This window comes from Babylonia areolata, chromosome 30 (assembly GCF_041734735.1).
Source record: "Babylonia areolata isolate BAREFJ2019XMU chromosome 30, ASM4173473v1, whole genome shotgun sequence".
Classification (NCBI taxonomy): Eukaryota; Metazoa; Mollusca; class Gastropoda; order Neogastropoda; family Buccinidae; genus Babylonia; species Babylonia areolata.
The window spans coordinates 14,946,184-14,967,420 of NC_134905.1; the positions used below are offsets into that span (position 1 = coordinate 14,946,184).

Here is a 21,237-nt window from a genome sequence, read left to right on the forward strand (position 1 = left end):
GCAGTAGCAGCCATGCAGGCACTCCACTACCCTCTCACATTTCTCTGTTGCTCATCAAATCGATCACCATTATGTGGACAAAAATATATTTCAACAAACTGGGCCTGATGTCAACCATGGAAGTGATCTTTGCACCCTCTCTGATGCCCAGACATCATCAGCATAGTTCACTCATGCCAGCAGCTTCGATTGTATTTGTTTTAAAAATGATTCAACTTTATTGTCTGCATATTCACAGAAATTTTGTTTTTGGCTCGAGTACATGCAACTCGTGTTTTCACAGTATTACCACTTTTGTCTGTGGATCTTGTGTAACGATCCTGTTTGCTAGGCATAATATAAGTGGATGATGATATCTATAGATATAACTATTGCTGAGATTGACCAAAGCTTATTCACCCCAGCTGTATACATAAAAAAAGAAATACAGCATGGTTAGCCAGACCAAACCAAGTTTCACAACCACAGTCTTTGCACATGATTGTGATGTATCACATTGAAAAAGATTGCAGTGCTGCGTGTTATCTCAAACATCAGTGTTGTGGAAAATACTGTAGACTGTGAATGAACTAACTTTTGTCTGCTGTAAACATTTATTTTGTACATATGCTTAAATACAATAGATAAAAGTTGACCAAGACAGGTGAGGAGGAGTTAAAGTACATGAAGATGTCATAACAGAAAACAGTACACAGATACTAAATCAGTGAATGTTTGGTTTCATTGATAGGGTCTTTTACTGGCAAATCAAAGACAAAAACTTCAGATGAACAGACACAGAATTAATGGAGCACTTTGCACTTGTGATTATTGCTCCATGGCTTGAAGGAGGAGGAAAAACCATTTGAATGAAAAAACAAACATCTTTCAATGTTGACCTCATGCTATTTCTGTTTTTCATTCAGACTGGCATAGCTGTAGTGTTACTTTCTTAATGGGTCACTGACAGTGAAAAATCAGTGTTTGTGATATAACCTGATCATCCTGTTCACACTTTGCTGGCCTAAAATCAACCAACCGAGGCTAGTGTCATCAGCCATGAGTGTGTTTGTCCACTGATTGGGGTGGCAACTGGTCAGTATTTTGAACCAATTTCTTGCCATCATACCACAATAGGATTGTGTTTTTGTTCATTCATGATCAAAATTCTGGGTTTGACAATGGTTATGATGCTGTTTATCTTCCTGGCTGAAACCTACATGTGTACCAAGTTGAAAAGAAAGATTTTGAAGAAAAAACTAAATTTGATAAAACAGGGCTTGCAAGCTTTCCAAGTCATATGCTTTGGTTGTAAATTGTATTCCTCATGTGATGGATCTAGAGAGATGAGAGCAGTCATTTTGGCTGGTTACTGGCTCAACTTCTGCTTAGGGGCAGGTTGAAGAGTTGAGTTTATTTTGACTTTTACTATGACTGGTACACAGATATATGCATACACAAACTAGAGCATTGGGTTATGCTGCTATTGGGCATCTGTTTAGCAGATGTGGTGTTTCACATATGGATCCATCCAAATGCAGTGATGCCTCCTTGAGGAACTGAAACTGTTCTTTACTTCCATATATAGCATCTTTTTTACAGGGGGAAAAAAATCCATTGTCAGCAGGAATGCAAATTATTGTGCTTTGTATGATATGATACGCAGTTGCTTAATCGCATCTTGCATGCTAGTATTGTCAGAGCACATGCATAAATGTTACATTCATTCACTTAGAAAATCAAGAGGTTGTTTTCAGTCAGACATCTCTTGAGCGACTTTTAAAAATGTGCTGGTGAGTATTTTTCAGTGGTGTACACACATAACACCGGAACTTCAGCAAGTGAGAAGAATAAAAAATATGAAGTATGCATGATTGGTAAGTACACTTTTGAGAGAAAAGTAACGAAATTTACCATGTCCCATGTTTCTTCAGTTCATATTCACCAGTCACAATAAGGATTCCTTAAAAGACCAGAAAGACAAGATCATGCACCTGATTATAACATTAAAAGAAATGACATTGAAAGGAGTAAACACAAAATATTAAATTAATAACTTAAGGAGAATTTCAGTAGCACAGCCCATTTTTTCTCTTATTTTTCTTTTTTTGTAAAGCACACAGACCAGCTGTTTTTATATTGTATTATTTGTTTTATTGATTTCTTTTGTTTATTTGATATTTTTTACTTATTCATGAGAACAGGACAGGCTGTGGTTAACTTTTGGTGAAACAATGTTTTTTTCAGTTTGAATGTTATTGGATTCCTTCGATTTTACAACAGTTTTGTAGAATTTTAATTAAACCATGGCTGGATACTTGTTATAACATTTGACGTCGTTGCTTTGGGAGTGACAGAGGTTTCGTGTTGTGCGTGTGGGTGGGTCGCATGTGGGCGAGTGACACCGGTGACGTCACAAACCAGAAATGGTGAAAGGAAGACAACCGTGAAACAGCCCTATGGTTATCTCTCCGCAGGGACTATTTTTTCCATTTATTTATTTTTTGTGCGTTTTAAGTCGAAGAATATTTTTTTGAGAAAGCTTTTAGACATTGTATTCTTAATAGAGTATTAAATGCAGCGATATTTTGATGTTAACTGAACATTTACTTTGTTTTATTTAAAATTGGGAACTATTTTACACATCGCACTTTTTCCTTGCGGGAAGTCGGTCGCGCAATCTTTCCTTTCCTTTGCGGAGCGAGAGAGTGAATATGTCATATAACTCTGATGAATTCGAACAACGGTAAGTTTAAATATTTTAAATTGTTTCCGAAGTAATCAGTTAGCAGGAAGATTGTTCTTAAACATAACTGACTTAGGTTTACCAGTTTTAGGTAGATTGAGACCGGTTTTTATCGAGAATCGGCTAATCTTCAGACCGAAGTTGGCTGACAGCTAGGTTGGCAATGGCGGACAACAGAGTCTCTTGCACGTGTGGTTAACAAACCCATTGTACCACGCCGGTTTTTGTAAAACTATTGGGACTGATTTCTTCATTTTATGTTATAATTAAACCGTTGTTCACGTAGTATTTATTTTTTACTGATCGCTTTATTACCATTCTGTAATTATTTCTTTCCAACTCTGTAAATCTGTCACCGACAACGCAGGATAATCATGGCAACTTGTTCAGTCACTAGACACGATTTTTCGAGGCTGAAGGAAATAAAATGTATATTTTACTCGAATAATAGATACAGTACTCATTAAAACGATTTATATGTTGTTGTTTATAGTTGAATATAAAAGCAGTTTAGTTTTTCGACAAAAGCGACTTCGCGAAATAGTCCTTCATCACTTTCTACAAAAAACTACAGAATCCTAATAGGCGAATGAAGGTTAATGAACTTACGAAGAATTGAGAATGGAAAATGGTTTCCATGTTTGAATGATACTTTGAGAGAATTGAAAATCGTTTCCATGTTTGAATGATACTTTGATAGCTATAAACCTGAGTTTATATACTTTGATAGCAATAAACCTGAGTTTATTCCTTATTCTTAGTTAACAGTTTTGTCATTGTGATAGTGTGGGATGCTGTTTACACAATGAAAAAAAAAAAGAAGAAGAAAAAGAAAGCAGAGGGTAGACAGACCTTACGCTTTATAAAGTTGGTTTTTTTTATGTGGTACCATTTGTCAAATTATGAAGAGGTATATTAGTAAGCTTGCTTTAAAGTACTTAAATGGATACTTCTGCAGAATTTGTTATAGCCCATGTTTGAGTGGTCACTGGCTGCAATGATGTATCTTTGATATCTGAATGAAATTTAAAGTTTACATTTAACAAATACGTGCACTGATGGGTGATGATGATATAAGTAGTGATTTATGTATGATGACTGGAGGGGAAAAAGATGAAACATCTTGTGAACAGAACTGAAATCTGAAGCATTGTCTTCAAGAGCGTGATTGATATATGAATAGATTTAAACTGCAAGATATATCTGCAGTTGAAAGATATGTCAAAAGACAGTTGCCGGATGAATTACAATTAATGAATAAGGCAGTGTGATAGCACGTGCATATCCCACAGAAGGAAAATGAGATGGATATTGAAGGGGACATGAAAAAGGCCGTGAGGTCTAAGCGATAACCTGCTGGTTCCTACAATACTACTACTACTACTACTACCAGCATTACTGTTGCAAAATTAGTCATTTATCTGAACATTATTGTTACCAAAATCAGTCATCAGGAGGGACTGATAATATGTGGCATTTAAAAAAAACAATGTACTTGCAGCAAGTATAAAATGAAAAACAAACATTGTCAAAGTTGAAATAGAAGTAAATGCTTCACAGTCTGATTTGCAATGGAACAAATTTCATTTGAAATTTGACATGAACTTAATATTTTTTATATGAATTGATTTCTGATGATTTAATGATTCCGTCAAATAGGGGTGTCAGGTGGGTTATGAGAAAACCAGTATTTGTCACACTTAGAATACACTGATTTTTATAGTGTTATCCTCACTGTTTGTTTAAATGTTTCAGGTCTCAGACCAAGGGACCTGAGGGTGGTGAAGGGGAGTATGTGCCTGAAGCTGATGGATTCATTCAGGTATGTGTGCTTCCATATTTTATATAGTTTCTTCTATAATCACTTGTATTTTTATATTTAGATATCTAACCAGAATTATAGTGTTTCTACATACTGTAGCTGTTGGTTCTGGACTTTCATGACGGTGCATTGTTGGACATCTGATGTAAATATTTTGCAGATTGTCTGTATTGGGTAACAACACATGGGAAGAGAGTGCCATTAACCTGTGTTAGATATAATGGTTTGTGATAGCAAGCATAATAACGTACACAAATGCAATGTTAGACATGAACTTGCAAGTGTTTATGGTTTTAGTCTGGAATGGATGTTGAAATGTTAGCATTTTTCAAGGATATTTTGTGGATGATGAGTTATTTATTTTTGTGTTATATTTTGCAGGGCAATTATGACGACACCTGTGACTCATTTGATGACATGAACTTGCGTGAGGCCCTTTTGAGAGGGATCTACGCTTATGGCTTTGAGAAACCATCGGCTATCCAGCAGCGTGCCATCATTCCCTGCATCGTGGGTGAGTGTTCTGGCATCAGTACTTCACTTGTAAAGATTGAGATAGGAATTATAGTAATGTTTAAATTGAAAAATGATTAAAAAAAACAACAAAAAAAACTTTTTTTTTTCTTTTTTTGAATGTATGCACAAGTGTGTTATTACACACAATACATTTTGTAGAGAGTGATAAAGTTAACTTAAATAATAAACAAAAACTAGTGCAAGTGTATCATTACACTTAAACAGACATTACAGTTGGAAAAAAACATTGTGCAGGTGTGTGTATTATAACATGTATTTGGTGTCGTATACTGTACCATGTCAAACTGATGCAAACTAGGCCTATGGTTTGCTCTGTTTGGCCAAATTTCGCGCGGCTAACAGTGAAAAGACGCCCCTCTTAGTCTGGCCCGCTCTTAGCCAATCAAACGCCTCTAACAGCTATAAGCGCTGAATCATTCCTTTGGCCAAGGCTCTCCACGCCATCTTGTCAGGTTTTCGCTCTGTCTCGTCTAACGCTTTTTTTGGCTGTTAAGCGTTTTCATTTGGCCTTATTTTGTTGTATGCGGCTTGCATGTGTATTGTGCTTACATTCTGTGTACTCGTTTCGACTCGATTTCTTCGTATTTTTCTACCTCTGAGTCGATCCTGTCTTTCCTTTCTCTGTTGGGGATCGTATTGTTCGCTGGGTGCTTACGCGCGGTACCATGCCTCGTTTGCCATCGTACGAAGGCAGGGATCATGATGCTGGCAGAGATACTCGCCAAGAGACTCTCCCAGGCCCGGAGCTCATGATTTCTCCCGATAGGGACCGTGGCGATGCGTCTGCAGACGCTGATCGCGGAGGGGACGCTCGTCCCGATAAAACGGTCATGAAGGGGACCGGGGGGAAAGGGATTCGAGCGTCACCTCCCGAAGTGTCCCAGCGCGAGGCGGGTGGAAGGGGGAGTAGCACGTCCTCTCTTGGCCGCCCCCTGCCGTTACCCGGGTCCCCACACGGAGACGGCCCTCAGGGGCCCCAGTGCTGTTTCCCCTCCTCCCTTCTCGGTCGACCCCCCTCCCCCACCTCCTCCTGGGGGAGAAAAACAGTTGGTTCCGGGGGGGGACCTCCACTTAGCCCACCCCGGGCCAAGCCACCCCAGTCTCCCCACGGGAGGGGATTCTGGGCGCGTGGCAACCTGCTCCGCAGGTCTCCCCGCTATCCGGCCGGTCTCCCCTGCTGGGGGAGTCCCGCGCGTGTCAGGCGGTTCCGGGCAGTCAGACCGCCGGCCTTTCGGCCTGTCTGACACCCAAGTTGGACCTGACCTCCCTCCGACTTGGCCAGGCTTTTCCCTTCAACGAGGTCAAGGCACCAGTGACCCTTGGGGCTGGGGTCACGGGATGGCTGGTGCCCACGGGTGGTATCCCCCATTCTACCCATACTGGGGTGCACCTATGGTGCATGCTGGGTTCCCGGGAGGACCAGGGACTAACCCCTGGTCCGCTCCCCACCGGACCCAACCCAGCACAGACCACAGAGTGACACACACAGCCCCGACAAGAGGGATTGACTCTTCGTTGGGCAGGTCGAGCTCCTCGACCAGTGTTAACACTACAGCCTCGAATAGGTCCTCTGTCAGCACGCAGGTGACCGCCACGGTCACTACGGCTTCCTTTTCAGGACCGACGGCAGCTGAGGGACCCCGGTCAGCCCGTGGGAGCCTGCTGGTCCCACCTACCCAGCCCTCGGTCCTAAAAGGAGATGAGTGGGTGTTCGTCCCCTCACAGCACTCGTGGGTCCCTCTGGCGTCCAAGGACGCTCTCTCTGAGAAGGTGTGGCACCCACCATCCCAAGCATGGTTGGACCTACGGTCCACACACTCCCCACCCTCTTCAGGTGTCAAGGACATAACAGAAGAGACCAGGGTCCCTGCTTGGGATCGCCCCAGCTCATCCCGCTGGGGTGACCACAGCCCACAGGACGCCCCCGTGGGTACATCCACTTGGGATGGCACCCAACAGGGGATGGACTGTGAACAAGGAGGACAGCCCCTGTCTTCGGATGAGGACGAACAAGCAGATGAGCACTCTTCGCCCCCATCCCAGTGCGACAGATGGAGCCCACGCCTCCCTAGGGACCAGCCTGAACCAAACTCGGACTTTGCCGAGCTCGAACTGACCCTCCCCAATAGGGTCACACATGCTGAATCAGTCCCTCAGGCAACTTTGTCACCCTTAACCCTCCTACGGTCAGGTGACTCTAACTCCAGAACCACAAGGCGACTCAGAGTGCCAGAAATGGCTCAGGAGTGGCTTAATAAGCCAGCCCGCACCGTCAGGGGTGCTGCTTCCATCCCTCCTCCAGGCAGGGAGTCACTCTCTGCCCCGGGCGCTTTTGCCCCAGGCAAGTTCCTTAAAGATCCCTCCAAGGGAGGAGTGTGGTCCTGGTACACACAGGACCACCCTGCCTACAGGGAAGCAGAGCCCTCCGCGCAGGACAGGATGTTGGTCTCACAGCGCACCACCTTCCCCACCTCAGCTACTCTTCCCTTTAAGACATTTGCAGAGTGGGACAAACTGGCCCGCCGCTGCCTCCTCGAGGTGTCCACGGCTTATACCTTCTTTGACGCGTTCCTCCACAGAGCCAATGAGCTGTGGGAACGACGTCCAGTTCAGCAGGACACGGAGTCTCCTTCCTCTGGCCTGCCTGGCCTCTTCTCAGACCCGAGGTTAAACACTTTTGGCAATCGAGTAGCGTCTGGTCTCACGGCAGCTGCAGACGCAGCTACCAGCCTTCACTTCAATACGGTGCTAGCGCGGCGGGATGCTGTTCTCCGCCTCTCTAACATTCCAGTAGAGGAGAGGGCTGCTCTGCGGTCCATCCCAGCACAGCAGCACTCCCTCTTCGGCCAGTATGCGCCGCATTTTGTCAGCCACAGGGCAGAGACAAACCGGGAGGTGGCCTCATATTTAGCCCAATCCTCCCAGGGGCGCCAGGGTTCTATGCCTTTGAAGAGACCCGCCACCAGGGCTCCTCCATACACCTCGCCTCCTAAGCCAAAGCGGCGTGCTCAGAATCAGCGGCAGAGGAACAAACCACCTCATGGCCGTCCAAGCCGTCCGGCCATGCCCAAGGCCAGAAGGCAGCACCCCCAATGACTGGGCCCCGATTCAGCACCGCCAGTCGTTCAGCCCCTCCAAGTAGGAAACTTGTCCCGGCACGCGCATCAGTGGCGTGCTCTGGGACTCAACGACTGGATTGTGTCGGTGCTAGAGTCGGGGTACATGCTCCCTTGGGTGGGGGACCGCCCCCCTCTAAGATCCACTCCTCCTCCTTATGTGCCCAGCTCGATGGAGCAGGAGAGCGTCTTAGAGAAAGAGATATCGCACCTACTCCTCATAGGGGCGATATCTCAACTCTCGGACCCGGGCCCCGGTTTTTACGGCCGGTTGTTCGTGATTCCAAAAGTCTCCGGAGGGTGGAGACCAGTCCTGGACTTGTCCCCCCTCAACAGATTCCTCCCCAAGATGAAATTCAAGATGGACACACAGGCACAGATTCGGGAGACCATGCAACAGGGAGATTGGGCGACGTCCATCGATCTGAAAGATGCTTATTTCCATATCCTCATCCACCCGGCATCCCGCCGGTACCTGAGGTTCGTGTGGAGGGACAGAGTGTTCCAGTTCTCTGCCCTCCCATTTGGTCTGTCCCTTGCCCCTTTCCTGTTTACCAAGGTGGTGCGGGAATTGGTGTCAATCGTCTGGTCGGAGTCCATTCGGCTCTGTGTGTACCTGGACGACTGGCTTATTCTGGCCCAGTCACAGGCTCTGTGCCAGAGTCATACAGCCAGACTTCTAGACCTGTGCTCCCAACTGGGCTTCATCACGAACCAGGAGAAATGCGATCTGTCCCCGAGCCAGTCCTTCGACTTCTTAGGGATGAGATTCGACACGCGGTCCATGATAGTCTCTCCGACGCCAGATCGGTGGGACCGTCTGGCAGGCCTCCTCAACCACTTGCGCCATTCCTCCCAAGCAACGGCGCGGACACTTTCTTCCCTCCTGGGCATGATGGAGTCCATGGCACCTCTCATCCCTCTGGGCAGGGTTCTCAAGCGCCCTCTTCAGAGGGCACTCAGGCTACGGTGGTCCCAGAGCACTCAGCCATGGGATACCCGGATATGTCTGGGCGAGTGGTTCCTCGAGGTGACATCAGAGTGGTTAACCACCCCTCTTCTGACACAGGGGGTGCCCATAGCCCCACCTACTCTTCAGGTGGCACTATTCACAGACGCCTCCTCCATGGGCTGGGGAGCCCACATGGACTCACTCCATGCAGCAGGGACTTGGTCCCCGGAGGAGCGCCTATGCCACATCAATGTTCTGGAACTGGAGGCAGTTCGCAGGGCTCTCCAGCACTTCATAGCGGAGGCCAAAGGCAAGACCATTCGCTTGTTCACGGACAACACAACAGTCGCTTGTTACGTGAACAAAGGGGGCGGAGCGCACTCGGCAGACCTCTCTCTGCGGACCGAGGCTCTCCTCCGTTGGTGCCACAGCAGAGGCATTGCACTTTCAGCGAGACACATAGCAGGGAAAGACAACATTTTGGCAGATGCTCTCAGCAGGTCCAAGAGTGTCATACACACAGAGTGGACCCTGGACAAGGACACCCTGCAAGGAGTGTGGGAACAGTGGTTCCGGCCGATGGTGGACCTCTTTGCGACAAGCTTCAGCAAGAGACTTCCCACTTACGTCTCTCCAGTCGCCGACCCAGAAGCATGGGCGGTGGACGCTCTCTCTCTAGACTGGAGCAGTCTGATTGCCTACGCGTTTCCTCCCTTTCCAATCCTGTCCAAGGTGATACGGAAAGCCAGGTTGGAACGCCCACAGATGATCCTCATTGCGCCGAAATGGCCAGCCCAGCCCTGGTTTCCGGTCCTTCAGTCCCTGACACATGTTCCACCACTGGAACTGGAAACCAAACCTCATCTGCTGAGGCAGCCTCGTTCGGGCATTCCTCACTCCAATCCTCAGATGCTCCACCTGCACGCGTGGCTGCTGTGCGGGCGGATCTGTCAGCATCACCATTGAAGTCTTCCACCCCTCGGTCAGCCTCTGTGTCCGCCGCGCTGACCAAAGGGGGTGCCTCCTCCGACCTCCTCTCCATAGTCTCCAAAGCCAGGAGGGAGGGAACAGAGACTTTGTATGACTTTCGATGGAAGAAATGGCTGAGTTGGTGTACAGCTCAGAACATTCCCCCTACTAACCCTACGAGCATGCAGCTGGCCAACTTTTTGGCTCACTGCTCCTCGGTTCTCAACCTGTCTGCTAGTTCTGTGAGAGGGTACAGGTCTGCCATTTGTACCACTATCAAACAGCTAGGTGGTCCCGCTTTTGAAGCTGATTTCCTGCTCAGAGAAGTGGCTAGGGGCGCCTCTCTGAAGGAAGCTAGGAATCCCAGAAGAGTGCCCCTCTGGGACTTGTTCCTGGTGCTGGATTTCATTCGAAAACAGCCCTTTGAGCCATTGGGGACTATTCCTTTTGACCTGCTCACTCTCAAGACCACTTTCCTTCTGTTGCTGGCCACGGGCCGTCGTAGAAGTGAGATTCATGGTCTTGGTGGTCTGCCACAAGATCTAGCATTCCACAGAGATGGTTCCATCACTCTTCGTTTCCTTCCAGAGTTTCTGGCTAAGAACCAAGACCCCGAGGTCCCTTCCCCCTCTCTGAGGGTCAGACCTTTGTCGGATATTCTGGCACAAGATGATGAAGATAGGCATCTCTGCCCCGTTCGGTGCCTCAAATACTATTGCAATAGGTCTCGCCATAGGCGTTCTTCTCAGAGGCGCCTTCTCATCTCCCTCAATGAGAATTACAAGAAAGATATCGCTGCAGGCACCATTTCCCGCTGGGTTTCCCAAGTCATTCGTAGAGCCTACTCTCATGCACACAAGGATCTCAGCTGTCTTAATCCCAGAACACACGAAGTGCGGGCCATAGCTACTTCGGCTGCTTTCCAGCACTCGGTACCACTGCAGCATGTCTTGGAGGCAGCCTTCTGGCGGTCGGAGAATCCCTTCATCAACTTCTACCTCCGGGATTTCCGTATGACCAGGGCTGACGGTTCCAAGGGGATTTCCTTTGTCGCGGTTAACACTGCCGTCTCAGTTTCAAGGGCTCCCCATACGAACCAGTAGGCGTTGCCCTCCTCCATTTGCTTTAAATTCTGCATCAGTTTGACATGGTACAGTATATGACACCAAAAGGAGGAGTTTGTATTATACTCCATGTTTGGTGTTTACATATACTTAACATGTCAAACTCGAATGCCCGCCCGTCCGTCCCCACGTCTCCGCCGTGGTTTTCATGGGGCATTTTCATTCATGGCCACGGAATGATTCAGCGCTTATAGCTGTTAGAGGCGTTTGATTGGCTAAGAGCGGGCCAGACTAAGAGGGGCGTCTTTTCACTGTTAGCCGCGCGAAATTTGGCCAAACAGAGCAAACCATAGGCCTAGTTTGCATCAGTTTGACATGGTAAGTATATGTAAACACCAAACATGGAGTATAATACAAACTCCTCCTTTTGACTTGATACCCATTACATTTTGAAGAGAGAGTTGAAAATGATCAGAAGTGAATAATTTTCCTGAAGTGAATATTTTTCCTATTTGCAAGTGTGCCGCAGTTTGTACTCAACAGTTGATTATATGAACTATCAAACTTCAGAATGGGACAGTGTCTGGACAAAGAATGACGAAGTCCACCGATGATTGTGCTTTCAGGACGCGATGTCATCGCGCAGGCACAGTCAGGCACCGGAAAAACGGCCACGTTTTCTGTGGCCATTCTGGAAAAGATCGACCTGAAACTGACAAAGTGTCAGGCGCTTGTCCTCGCTCCCACTCGTGAGCTGGCTCAGCAGGTGGGTCTTTTTATTTTTTTTTATATTTTATTATTATTGTTGATTGTAGTCCTCATTTGTTTCAACTTGGACTACCTGCTCTTCGTCCCTCTGTTTTTGTCTTGTATCATCTCTCTCTGCTGGTTTTGTCTGTCAGAGGAATTGTCTCGGATTTTTATTTCTTAGTGTACTTTGGAACTACCCACAGCTCAAGAGAGTATTTTGGTGGAGCCACCACAGCTCAAGAGTATTTAGTGGAACTACTATAGTCTGAAGTATTTTGGTAGAATTATCACAGCTCAGATGAGTTAAGAGTATTTTGATGGACCTAGCACAGCCCAGAGTATTTTAGTTAACTACATTAGCTCAGGAGAGTATTTTGGGGGAACTTTCACAGCTCATAGTATTTTTGAGAAACTGCCACAACTCGGGGAAACTATTGTGACATCTGTATGCCATGTTGCTGCCATTGCAGTGTGTATTTACTTTATTTATCCATTTATTGTATATTATACTGGAAGATCTGTGGAAGTTGTGTGGAAAAGGCATGGGCCTATATGTTCGAAACTTGAGTATACATGGACAAGGTGGTGTGTCTCATTGCAGATCCAGAAAGTAGTGTTGGCCCTTGGGGACTACATGAATGCTGCCTGTCACGCCTGCATCGGTGGAACTGTGGTGCGTGAGGACATGCGCAAGTTGGAGGCAGGAGTCCACGTGGTGGTTGGAACGCCAGGTCGTGTCTACGACATGATCAACCGTGGAGCTCTTGGTAGGTTTGGAAATTTTACATCACTCTGTTGGTATGGGAGATACTCCTTGCTGGGTCATAATGATTTTGAAGTCTGTAGATGTTGTTTCATTTAAAGTTTTGGCTACCTGTATAACAAAACTGCCACTACCCCCCCCCCCCCCCTGCCCCCCCTTCCCATCCCCCCCCCCTGCCCCCCCACCCCAAAAGTGATATGGGAAATTATTAAGTTGAACATTGGAAAAGAAAAGGGGGGGGGGGGGGGGGGGGGGGGGGGGGAGCGTAGTGAATGGATTTTGGTGGTTGACACTTCTGTATTTGCTTGTATTGAGGGGTCCAGAGATTTTTTATTTTTTTTTTTTAATTAAAAAGAAAAAAAAAGATGTTATTCTGTATGTTTGCACCAGTGTATAAGAAACCAGACAGTTAACTGAACAAAATAGGTTTGATCATCTTGCTACCAAGAGGTAGAACAAATTCTCAATCAAAATGTACCAGTGGTTGTATCCAGTCTGTTGAAAAGTGATGAATGGATGTGTACAGATCCCAACAACATCAAGATGTTTGTCCTGGATGAGGCTGACGAGATGTTGTCCCGTGGTTTCAAGGATCAGATCTATGACGTTTTCCGTTTCATGCCCTCTGAGATCCAGGTGAGCTATCACTCCATTAATGCAACCCATCCCCTCAGCCACCCCCCGATAAGGAACAGTTTCTTATGATTTGTGCTAATTAACAAGTTGATTTCAACAGACAGCAGTACTCTGAAATCAAAAGTAAATGTCCATTTCCTAGTTTGATAGCAGGCTTCAACTACAACTTTCAGAGGTTGATTCAGGAAGCCTGTGATTGAGGTGAAAATTGCTGAAAAGGACAAATGGACATACCCTCCTGCTCTGCATACACGTGTTTGTGCTGCATGCACACTACCACACCCACAGAGAGGTGATTGTGACAGGTGTTAGATTGTGAGAGGTGTGTGATCGAAGTGCCCTGTGACAGATGGTATAGGTTTTTAAAGTTTATGATATTGTAAAAAGTGAAGTGCTTTTTCTTTATTCCTTCAGAATCATTCAGGTTTTGAAGTTTAAAATTTGGTTGTTTTTTTAAATTGGGGTTGAGGAAAAAAGTTATTGCCAGTGACTGATAACAGCAGGGAAATATTCCACCTGAATTTATTGGTAAATCAATGGTTAAAAAAAAGAAAAGGCCCTGAAAGGATCTTTTCCACCATTTTGGCTCTCTTTTTTCTTTTTAAATGTTGATCATGATACATTCAAGGGGCATAAGTGGCCACACACACCTCACACATACACAAAATGTGCCAATCATATGGATTCCTGATACAGTAATTAAAAACTTTTCAGCTTTTGGAGTTTTACAAGTTTATAGAAAGAGAAATTATAATGATGAAAAGTGTACGCAGGGTGTGGTTTATAAGGAGCGAAGACAAAGTGATGAAAAGCTTGTATGGTGGGTAAGGTTGGTAGAAGCTGAAGATACAGTGCTGAAAAGTGTGAATATAGCCAAGGTTTATAGAAAAAAAAAAAATATTGTGCTGAAAAGCGTGAATGGAGGCCAAGGTTTATAGAAGAGGAAAATAATACAGTCCTGAAAAGCAGGTTTATAGAAAGTGAAGATACAATTATGAAAAGCATGATAAGGATATAGAAAGTCAAATACAGTGATCGAAAGCTTGTTTAGAGGGCAAGGTTTATAGAAAAAGAAAATAATACAGTGCTGAAAAGCAGCATTGTATGAACAGCGCATTGGTCCAAAGCTATATGTGCGCGTGGTGTGTTGCAGGTGATCTTGCTGTCGGCCACCATGCCGTCGGACGTGCTGGAGGTGACCCAGCGCTTCATGCGTGACCCTGTGCGCATCCTGGTGAAGAAGGAGGAGCTGACCCTGGAGGGTATCCGCCAGTTCTACGTGCAGGTGGAGAGAGAGGTGAGGGCTTGGCTCACAGCTTGTGTTTGGGCTGTTGGGAAAGAAAGATGGATCGTTGTGTGAGTGTGTGTGCATCTGTAAGTGTCCCTGTCAATTAATAGTTTGATCAGTCTTCCCAAAAGCACCCAGAAAACTTTTCTTCATGCTTTACTGGGCCGTCAGGCGGAAGTAAATCAAAGCTTGAGGTTGTTTGGGTGAGGCAGCAGACTTGTTGGTGTCTGTTGTCTCAATATCACCTCTTACACTTCTCAAATAAACGGTCATTCGCAGTGATTGGTGTATGAGAGTTCGAGGAGTTTGTTTACTTCTTAGACTGGTATGTATATACTGTGAAGTCCGTTAATCCCTTGTCTCTCTGCTATAGACTTGATAATACAGATGAATTAATAGAAAAGTTGAAGAAAAGATCTGCAAAATAAGCAGCATATGAATTCAGACTACTTGATCAAAGATCCATATTAACAAGGGCAAGGAGGTTGGGGACAGACTTCCCAAAAGCACCCAGAAAACCACTGTCCATGTTTTACTGGGCCGTCAGGTGGAAGTAAAGCAAAGCTTGAGGTTGTTTGGGTGAGGCATCAGACTTGTCGGTGTCTGGTGTCTCAATATCACCTCTTACAATTTTGAGATTGGTGGCTGTACCTTGTGGACAGAGTGTTCATTGATGTATTGGTAAAATAGCCGTGGCATCCTTCCCCTGTGGGAACATCCCTGCCTTCTGGAAATTATGTGCTGGAATTTTCCTCTTTCCTGTTGCTGTCTTTGTAACTTTTTTATTTTTTATTTTTTGCCTTCAGAACAGTGAATTGTTTAGAAAAGTAAACACTGGGATGGGGTTGAGCTGTCCATTCAGCAGTGATATTTGACTGTATGGTCCTCTTTTTTTTTTTAATGTATTTCTTTTGTGTGGTTTTGATGTATATTTGTCTACTCATACTCTGTGACCCACTAGTGCAGATTCTGGCAGGGGTCTGATTCCTGTCCAGTGCAAACTTCTACCTGCATATGCAGAGAAAACGAAAGTAGCTAAGGCCGATTACCTCCCTTCTGCGTCCCTGACTAGCGGCTTCTTTTTTGCTTCAGTGTGATGTATATCTTACCCTCATCTCACACAAGGGAATCTGTTGTGCCAAGAAGTAATAAACACAGCACAGTACAGTACAAAAGAAATGCATGTTGTTGAAGTGTTGTTGGTTTTGTGTGATCAGGAGTGGAAGCTGGACACGCTGTGTGACCTGTACGAGACCCTGACCATCACTCAGGCCGTCATCTTCTGCAACACCCGCAGGAAGGTGGACTGGCTGACGGAGAAAATGCACGGCCGGGACTTCACTGTGTCCGCTATGGTGAGGGTCTCTCATGTTCCACCACTCACTCTTGGTTGTTATACATCTCTTTTTTGTTCAGTGAAATTCAGCCTTAGTGGTTTGAATGTGTTGAAAATTAGTCACCTATTTTATTGGTTTTCTTCTGTCATATTTTTTTTTAAAAAAGAAAGGAAAAAAGGGAAGTATGTTTTATTTTTTGTCATGTAATATCCAGGTTGTTGAGATGGAATGATATTTTGACAGAAAAACAAAGCATGCTTGAAGATTTAGCTGTGTAACATTTATCTGAATGAGGGTCCTTATCCACTGGGTTTTTTTTTTTTTTTTTATGGAAGGTTATGTTTAATAAATAAATTCAAAGCATGTTACAACATTTAAAAGTGAAACAATGATCCACTCTTTTTTTTTTTTTTGGAAAAAAAAAATCACATAGGTACTAAGTAAAGGTGTTGCACTGTATCGTACACACAAACACATTATTAGTAAATAACAAAATCATGCCAGCAACAAAAATGTAAGTGGAGTGTGTGTTGACGTTGGGCAGCATGGAGACATGGACCAGAAGGAACGTGATGTCATCATGCGCGAGTTCCGCACTGGCTCCTCCCGTGTCCTCATCACCACCGACCTGCTGGCCCGTGGCATCGATGTGCAGCAGGTCTCCTTGGTCATCAACTATGATCTGCCCGCCAACAGAGAGAACTACATCCACAGGTGGGGTACCCTTGCTTTACCACGCCTTGTTCATCTCTTGCAACACCGTGCTTGTGTCTGTGTGTGTGTGTGTGACTGTGTGTATTCTTTATTATTGTACCCCCCCACTCTGGGAGGGCAGAACTTTGGTGTTGGACTACTGATCCAGTGTTTTATTAGTGGTAATGGTTTGAGGCATTATTTTGGCGTGCTGTTGCGTTCTTGGGAGAGGCAGATTTCTCTGATTTTTCTGACAGCACCCAGGTGTGAATGGGTACCTGACTTTGGTTGGAGAAGGTTAAAAATGGTAGGAGAGGGTTGGGCCTTGTCTTAATTATTCAGAGTACTGGACACGATGAGTATGACTTATGCCCCGATGACCATATAAGGCTATAAGTTATTTTACCTTATCTTGAGGCCCGACTAGTGAGTGCATCGGGGGGGGGGGGGGGGGGGGGGGGTTCTCTCCGAGAGCTGATGTGGAGCTAAGTTTGTATCAATCTGCACGCTTTCACACCTTGAAACTGACCCTGTACCCCTCAAAAGCCTGTGTATGTAACCGTGTCTGGGATCTCGGGAGGTTTCAGTGTACCGACACAGCCACCTGCTTGCTTTTATTTTATATCATAACTATTTTTTTTAAACAATTATTGATCATGTCAGTTCATGTTATACGTGACTGGAGCAGGTGATACTACCAGTCATGACAGTAACCTTCCCAAAAGCACCCAGAAAACTATTTTTGTGTTTTACTGGGCCGTCAGGCGGAAGGAAAGCAAAGCTGGAGGTTGATTGGGTGAGGCAGCAGACTTGTCAGTGTCTGGTGTCTCAATATCACCTTGCACACTGTCATTGTTTTGGGTTGTTCAGTGAATCATCATCATCGAGAATTAATGATAGTTTGATCAGTCTTCCCAAAAGCACCCTGAAAACCTCTGTCCATGTTTTACTGGGCCGTCAGGTGGAAGAAAAGCAAAGCTTGAGGTTGTTTGGGTGAGGCCTCAGACTTGTTAGTGTCTGGCGTCTCAATATCACCTCTTACACTGGTGTTTTGGGTTGTCCAGTGATCATGGCCATTGTGAATTACATTGGTAAAGATACTGAATCAAGAATTGCATTTAGTTTGAATTGGGGAGCAAGTTCAGTTCTTCAGTACAGTACTGGGTAAAAATGTCCATGTGATGCTGGAGGTGGAATAATTGAATATTGATTTCTGATACGGAATATAAAGTGGCAAGTGTCATTGTACATAGTTGAATTGTTTGTTTTTTTTATTAAAAAAAAAAAAAAAAAACACAAAAAAACTTAAATTGGGGGGGTGGGGGTGGGGTGCTCAGTGTGCGGTTACTTGGGAAGGGTGTGTAAATTTTTCTTGAATTTGGAACGTATAGGTCAGAATGCTTGTTTGATTTGTTGTGAATTACTATTTTAAAATATTTTGCTCTGTTTTGATGCTCGTTTCATTTTTCATTTGGACTGAAGTTGTCATTTTATGTGTTATGTTTGCCCCCGAAAGAAGAAGAATTAAATTTCTTTAAATGTGATGTGTGGTGATGGACATGCTTGCTTTTTGTGTGTGTTTGATCAGAATTGGTCGTGGTGGTCGCTTTGGCCGAAAGGGTGTGGCCATCAACTTCGTGACCAATGAAGACATCCGTACCCTGCACGACATTGAGCAGTTCTACAATACCACCATCGAGGAGATGCCCATGAACGTGGCTGACCTCCTGTAGACTGTGTCTGCGGTCCTCACACTCACCCACCATCGCCATCACTCACAGCCCAGTGAAACCACTGACTGTTGGCTGGTCTTTAGGGATATTGGAATCAAAAAAAGACTTTTGATTACTTTCTAAAAGGACATTGCTTTAACTTTTCTTACCACCCCCAACCCCCTGACCATCTCCTAGGTTTTTAGCTCATTTTCTTTGGTTAGATGCCACGTGCAGAATTGATTCTTTTTTTGTCTTCTGTCTTTTTCAGAAACATTTCTTATTACTTTAATAACTGCTGGACTATTATAATGGATTTTTCAGGTTTTTTTTTAATCCTGTCCATCTTGATTCTTGTAGCTCATGTTGAAACAGTGTGGGACTTTGAGATGTGCATTCAGAAACCTGTGCTCCGCGGACAAATGTTGGCGGCCAGAAACAACAAAGGGTTATATGAACTGCTCAGTAAAACTAAGAAAAAAGAAGAAAAAAAATCAGAAAAAAATAAAATGTCAAAAAAACCCAACTGTCTTGTGTTGATGGTTTCAAGTATTCAGCAAATTTTAGACCCCACAAACCACCAGACTGTGACTGGGCTTGGAGATAACATTCAGTAATTTGCTGAAAAGACATGTTCAGTGAAGATGATCAATCTATTCTCTTGTCTGGCCTGGAGGTTTGTAAGGTGTTTAAAATTTGTAGTACCTCTTTATCATGTACTTAATTAAGCTTGCCTGCATTTGCCCATTGTTCAGTTCAATGTGAGAAAGGATGTGTGCGAATGTTTGGTATATATGTTCACTACATGTATTGGAACACTTTGCCTTTTTGTCCTTGTAGTTTTGCTCTTTTTTTTTTTTTTCTTTTTTTTTTGTAATTTCATCATTTTCTGTTTTTTTAAATTTTAACTGGTGTTGAAGGTTGGAATGGGTGATGGGACAGTGTGAGAAGGGGCGGAGGGGATTGATGGAAGTGGTTTATGTGGACAAGAGATCAATAAATTACATTTATGTCAGACTGTCTGTGTCCGTCTCATTGGGCTGTATGCTGACTGGCCCTCTATTGTCAGTCTCGTGCTTTCTGACAGTTGGTGTTTACAGTTTTTCTCTTCTTTTTTTTTCTCTCTCTTCTCTCGAAGGAATACTGAGAAAAATGAGATTTTTGCTCCTGGCAGTTTCAGTCCAGGAATGTAGTAATTTCTGGGGAGATGGCGATTACGTTTTCTTATCTTGAGTGATAGGGTTTATAATTGAGCTGTTGTATGTACTTTGTTAGGAGAAAGGAACAGTCTTTTGTTTAAAAACTCGTGCTGGGAAGAGTTTAGATGCTTGTGTTCAGTCCGTCGGATGCTGTGGTATCTTCATTGCTACTACTTTGTGGTTGAGTTTTTCAACGTAATCTTCGATAAAGTTGTTCAGTCTTGATTTGTTGAAGGTTGCGTTGTTGGAGGGGTGCGTCCTTATTTGTGTATGTGACGTGCTGTTTTTCACAACTTTGTGGTTGAGTTTATCAACGTACTCTAAGATGAGGTTGTGGTTGAGTTTATCAACGTACTCTAAGATGAGGTTGTTCTGTCTTGATTCGGTGATGTTTGCATCGTTGGAGGGTGCTTCCTGATTTCTTTGTGTATGGGATCTGCTGTTTATCACGACTTTGGTTGAGTTTATCAACATACTCTTAAATAAAGTTGTTCTGGTTTTTGTTCGGTGATAGTTGCATTGTTGGGAGGGATGTGTCTTGATTTCTTTGTGTTTGGGATTTGCTGTTTATCACTGGGTTGGTGATGCCAGGGTTTGAATGGATGGGTTACTGCTAGTGTGCTTTTGTGGTATTTGGGGCACTGCTGAAGTGTTTCACCTCTGGGCTCACACTGTTTGTGTTGGCAGTGTTGTTGTGTACCAAACATTGTGTAGTTCTTGCAGTCTCACTGAAAAATTGAAGCAGCAGTAGTGTATAAAACCCCATCAGTGTGGAAGCACCAGAATCTGAGGAGTTGACACTGGTGGGATTTTTACTCCAGGGTTGATCTCGACTTCACCTGTCTTTTGTTCTCAAGAGTCTGTTATCATCAGTGCTTTGGGATTTTATTTCGGAATCTTTTTTTTTTTTTTCCCCCAATCCCTTTATTGGCTTGCTTTAGTCGTATCTTTTTAGATTTGCATCATATCAGCAGTGGGATTTTACTGGGGGGTTGATATTGATGTGATCCCTTTGTCTTTGGTTCTTCTCAGTCTCACTGGTAGAACTTTGGGAATAGTTCTAGACTTCATCCCTTATGACCCTATAGTCTTCATCCCTTTGTGTTGGCACTGGTGGGATCTCACTAGGGATTGGTCTTGACTTATCCCTTAGTCTTTCTCTTAGTGTCTCATATCAACAATGTGGGATTTTACTAGCGATTGGTCTTTGACTTGTCCCTTAGTATTCATCTGTTAGTGTTAGTCTCGTGGCACCAAAAATTGTGGGATTTTAGTAGGGATTGATCTTGGCTTTTCCTTTGTCATCTCCTATTGTCTCATACCAACACTGGGATTTTATCGCTTCGTCGTCATCTCTTAGTCTCATTCCAACACTGGGATTTTATCGCTTTGTCGTCATCTATTAGTCTCATACCAACACTGGGATTTTATCCCTTCGTCGTCATCTCTTAGTCTCATTCCAACACTGGGATTTTATCGCTTTGTCGTCATCTATTAGTCTCATACCAACACTGGGATTTTATCCCTTCGTCGTCATCTCTTAGTCTCATTCCAACACTGGGATTTTATCGCTTTGTCGTCATTTCCTAGTGTCTTATACCAACACTGGGATTTTATCGCTTTATCATCATCTCTTAGTCTCATACCAACACTGGGATTTTATCGCTTTGTCAT

At 44.4% G+C, this 21,237-nt stretch overlaps 1 protein-coding gene across 2 annotated transcripts in view; it reads left to right on the plus strand.

The window, feature by feature from the left end:
* The window catches only part of LOC143275658 (eukaryotic initiation factor 4A-I-like), a 19,609-nt gene extending 719 nt beyond the window's left edge, over nt 1–18,890 (plus strand). Inside the window, exons 1-10 of one of the 2 annotated variants that reach the window (XM_076579934.1) lie at nt 2,636–2,725; nt 4,481–4,547; nt 4,929–5,061; nt 11,812–11,951; nt 12,537–12,702; nt 13,225–13,334; nt 14,488–14,631; nt 15,840–15,977; nt 16,504–16,673; nt 18,241–18,890. In XM_076579934.1, the coding sequence (XP_076436049.1) occupies nt 2,694–2,725; nt 4,481–4,547; nt 4,929–5,061; nt 11,812–11,951; nt 12,537–12,702; nt 13,225–13,334; nt 14,488–14,631; nt 15,840–15,977; nt 16,504–16,673; nt 18,241–18,385 (1,245 nt within the window). In that variant the 5' untranslated portion in view covers nt 2,636–2,693 and the 3' untranslated portion in view covers nt 18,386–18,890. Of the gene's footprint in view, nt 1–2,635; nt 2,726–4,480; nt 4,548–4,928; nt 5,062–11,811; nt 11,952–12,536; nt 12,703–13,224; nt 13,335–14,487; nt 14,632–15,839; nt 15,978–16,503; nt 16,674–18,240 lie in introns of those variants that run through there. The other variant, XM_076579933.1, reaches the window with a different exon arrangement.
* Nucleotides 18,891–21,237: the final 2,347 nt, after the last annotated feature.